At 43.3% G+C, this 3,877-nt stretch overlaps 1 protein-coding gene across 1 annotated transcript in view; it reads right to left on the bottom strand.

Annotated features, from left to right (window-relative positions):
• The window catches only part of STAB2 (stabilin 2), a 176,862-nt gene that overhangs the window by 150,709 nt on the left and 22,276 nt on the right, over nucleotides 1-3,877 (bottom strand). Inside the window, exon 6 of the mRNA XM_006141408.3 lies at nucleotides 196-291. Coding sequence (XP_006141470.1) covers nucleotides 196-291 — 96 coding nt within the window. The remainder of the gene's footprint in view (nucleotides 1-195; nucleotides 292-3,877) is intronic.

The raw sequence follows: 3,877 nt of genomic DNA, 5'->3' as shown, positions 1-3,877 counted from the left end.
CCTCCCTTCTCCTCTCCTCTCTTCTCCTCTCCTCTCTTCTCCTTTTCCCTTATTCTCTCTAATATTTGCTTTCTTTCCAGAAAAACATTTGCTGGTACCTCACTCATGCAGAGCCCCATAACGAATATCAAATTGAAATGCATACACTTGTGCCTATGTGATCTGGTGTGGCATGAAGGAAACAGCGATACTTACCCTTGTCACAGTTGGTGCCAGTGTACCCAGAGTAGCACTCGCAGGTTCCATCACCTTCTAGTCCACTGTTGCACACTCCATGTACACAGTTGCACACTACAGACAGACAAGAGGGCTGTCATTGCCTGACACAGAACTTTTCTAAAGATTCTGAACTAGTGATATTTTCATGTAGTCCTTAATGAGAATCTTCATGATGAGGTGAAAGAAACCATGAGTTTGAAGTCCTTGAGATCTTAGTTTGAATCTTGGCTTTATTTTTCGTTTATTAGCTGCAGTTCTCTTATTTATTTATTTTTCATGTGTAACATGGGGATAATGATACCTACCTCCTGGGATTTCTAGAGACTTAAAAGAGATTGTGTATTGGGTTGAGAGAAAGACAGAAAAATAGGCACCCTCGATTGGGTCCTCATGTCATGGTAGACCCTTAGCCTCAGCCCTCCTAGACCGTGGACACATGCCCGGCGTGTACAAGGAGGTCCTGGACATGAACTGAGTACCTTCCCATGTGAGTCCAGTTGCATTATCACTCTGCACCTTCTGGTTCCAATTTCTCTTTGTTGAGCTTTTATAGTCAATCAGACATTTTGCCAAGTGCTTTGCCTACATTAGTTAATTTAATGCTCACACTATCCTGTGAGGTGTCATCATTATCCCTGTATTACATATGAAAAAGTGGGAGATAACGAGGCCAAGTGTTCACTCGAATAGCTGAAGAATTAATTGTCACCTTTCCTTCAAAATCTGGTTGCCATTGTTTCTATTTTAGCAAAGCTCCTCCGGTTGTAGCTTTTTGGAACAGGCACATTCAGGAGAGAAGTCATGTTGGTTATGGAGAAAATGGGGTGAGCAGAGGGTGTTCTAGCAGACTTCATAGTGAAGGTTAAATTAAATTAAAACATATTTGCCCAGCTCCTGCATTAAGCACTAAACACACAAATGTGAGTCATTTACAATATCTAGACTCAAGGAGTTCTTGCAAGGAAGCCAGACCCTAAGGGATACAGAGGCAACCTCTTAAACTCTGTCATTCAGCCAGTGGAGAAAGGGAGAGGAGTTGAACGGTAATTTAGGTCCTGTTCCCAACTCAGGTGCTAACTGCAAGTGCTAATGACAAGGATTGATAAGATTGCCCTGGGGCTGTGTGGTGTGGGCCGAAGCCCTGGCGTGTGCCTCTCCCTGCGTCCTGTCTTCTGGTACAGCCTCTGTACTGAAGTAACTGACCTGGCACAGGCAGCTCTCAGCAGCCTCTGACACCACACTGCAGGGCTGCTAGCTGCTGCCCAGAAAGTGTCCTTGGGAAAAGTGAGTGCAGAGGGATTTCCCAGTGGTCATTGAAGGAACGCTTGGTACTCTGTGAACTAGCCACAGCAAATCTCTACAGACATGTAGAATTTGGAGTGGATGACTTTACAGTGGTCAAGCCATGGCCATTCCGGTTAGAGGAGACGGTGTGCTCAGCTGCCTGTGACAAGTCCCCTGGCATACTGCTCCCTCTCTCTTTCCATAGCATCCCATGTGGGCTGTGCATCCGTGTCCTAACTGTCATCCACACTTCCAGCTCCTTAGGCATGGGGGTCTAAACTCATCCCCTCTGGGGAACTAGTGCATGGTGGATGTTCATCGGGGGCAGAACGGTAGAGTGTTTGGGGACCCTGACTCTGAAGTCAGACACCTGGACTCAAATCCTGCCTCTGCCCCTATAATAGCTGCAAGGCCTGGAGTGATCTCTCTGTTTCTTCACCCACAGAACAATGATACCAGCTTCAAGAGCTATAGTGAAGCGCCTAAGAGACTACGCATGTGAAGCTTTTTTGCACATTGCCTGACCCATAGTAGGTGCTCAGCAAATGCTAGCCACTGTCATTAACAATACCTGATGTGGGATTGACTGGTGGCTCATGTTAGAGAAAGTAGACTTTGAGTGCTACCCTAGCTGGAGTGAGGCACTGCGCAAGCCAGGGCATTGGTAGCAGAGATAGAAACCTTTGGCTGGTACAGCTTTGAATCATCTCTAAACCAATAAACAATCTGGTAGGAGAGTGCTCAGGCAGTAGGTTGAAGTCAGTGTTAAAAATAAACTGCAACTAATAGAGTTGTCCTACTTCCAGGCAGAATTGCCACCTCTTCATGACCAACACCACACTGGGTGAAACAATACTGGCACCCAGTGGATGCTTAGCTGAAGATTTGAGAGTTCCTATAGTCTTTGCCAATGGGAAATGGCCAGCTATCACTGAGTCATTCATTCATTCATGTATTGCTTACTGTTGAGCTGCATTGTCCTCACTTAATATTGCTTTCATTGAGTGCTGTAGCATGCTGCTAAGGTCTTTGCTATGCTGCCAACCCATGAGGCAAGCAGTATGCTTCTTCTTTTTAAAAAGTTTTAAATTTATTATTATCATAATCTTGTTTATATTATATTGAATGACATATAACTTTACAGTGATTTACATGATTCTTTTTTTTTAATAGATGAAGGCTTGGGGAGATAATTGTCTTAGATGTTGCTCTAGGCCACACGACAATTGGGGTTGATTTCAAATGCAAGCCAGTCTGACTCAAAAACCCGTTCACTTTAAAACATTGTTCTAGAGCCATGCAGTCCAATATGGTAGCCACTTTAAATTTACAGCAAGTAGTATTAACTAAAATCTAAAATTTAGTTCCTCGGTTGCATTAGCTACATTGCAGGTGCTCAATGGTCACATGGCTGGTGGCTATTGTGATGAAAGGTGCAGATATAAAACAAGTCCATCATCCTGGCAAGTACTCATGGAATCTAGAGCTTGGAGATCTTTCTTCTAGGTCTCAGATTAGGTTCCCAGTTTTCTTATGTAAACATTTCGGTTTCTAAACCATCTTTTCCTCATTCACTTATCTTTTATTCATGGCACCAACAAGTGTGAAGGAAGGCTATTTCCTTTATCTGGAAATGTTTGGAATTTCCAGGTGCATCTGTGCTTATCAGTAACCAACACCAATTTTCTGGAGGTAACATAGGTTAATTTTCTTTCTAATTTTTCATTCTGAAACAATTATTCAACTATTTTGGCAGTTAAGCAATGCAGGATACTTTTTTTTCTTCCTTCCTATTTCAGGGGAAACCAGGGAATAAGAGCTAATAGTAATTACTAACATTTATTATACTCATTAAATACTCCCTAAAGAAAGCAATATTGATTTTATTTTTATGGTAGCAAACACACAAACAGAGATCTGCCTTAGTAAGCTTATCTAGTTTGTTTTAGAGGTTTTTGTCTTAGGACAAATGTGCTTGACAGAAGAGAGAAAGACAGAGAGACACAGAGAGAGAGATGGAGACAGTAAGAGAGAAAGTGAAAAATCACCCCCCAGGGGTGGCCACGCTGCACTCTCTTCTCCTCTGTTCTCCTCTCTGGATCTTGGACCTGTACACACATGTGTCCAGCATGTGTATTTCAAGCCACCGGGTCCAGGACTTGAACTATGGTTGGCCATGTGGGGAGTCCAGTGACATTACTGCTACACCATCTGCTGGCCCAAAACATCCAATTTTTCATAATAAGCAGCCTTGGCACTACGGCCCAGTCTAACACCTGGGCTCTAAGCATTTCCACATGTTGCCTCTGGAAACCATACTTTTGAGTCAGTTATAGCAACAGTCTAAAACAGCAGGGTTGTGCTTCTTTTTGGA

Source organism: Tupaia chinensis, unplaced genomic scaffold (assembly GCF_000334495.1).
Source record: "Tupaia chinensis unplaced genomic scaffold, TupChi_1.0 Scaffold000054_1, whole genome shotgun sequence".
Classification (NCBI taxonomy): Eukaryota; Metazoa; Chordata; class Mammalia; order Scandentia; family Tupaiidae; genus Tupaia; species Tupaia belangeri.
This window is presented reverse-complemented; position numbering and strand designations above follow the sequence as displayed.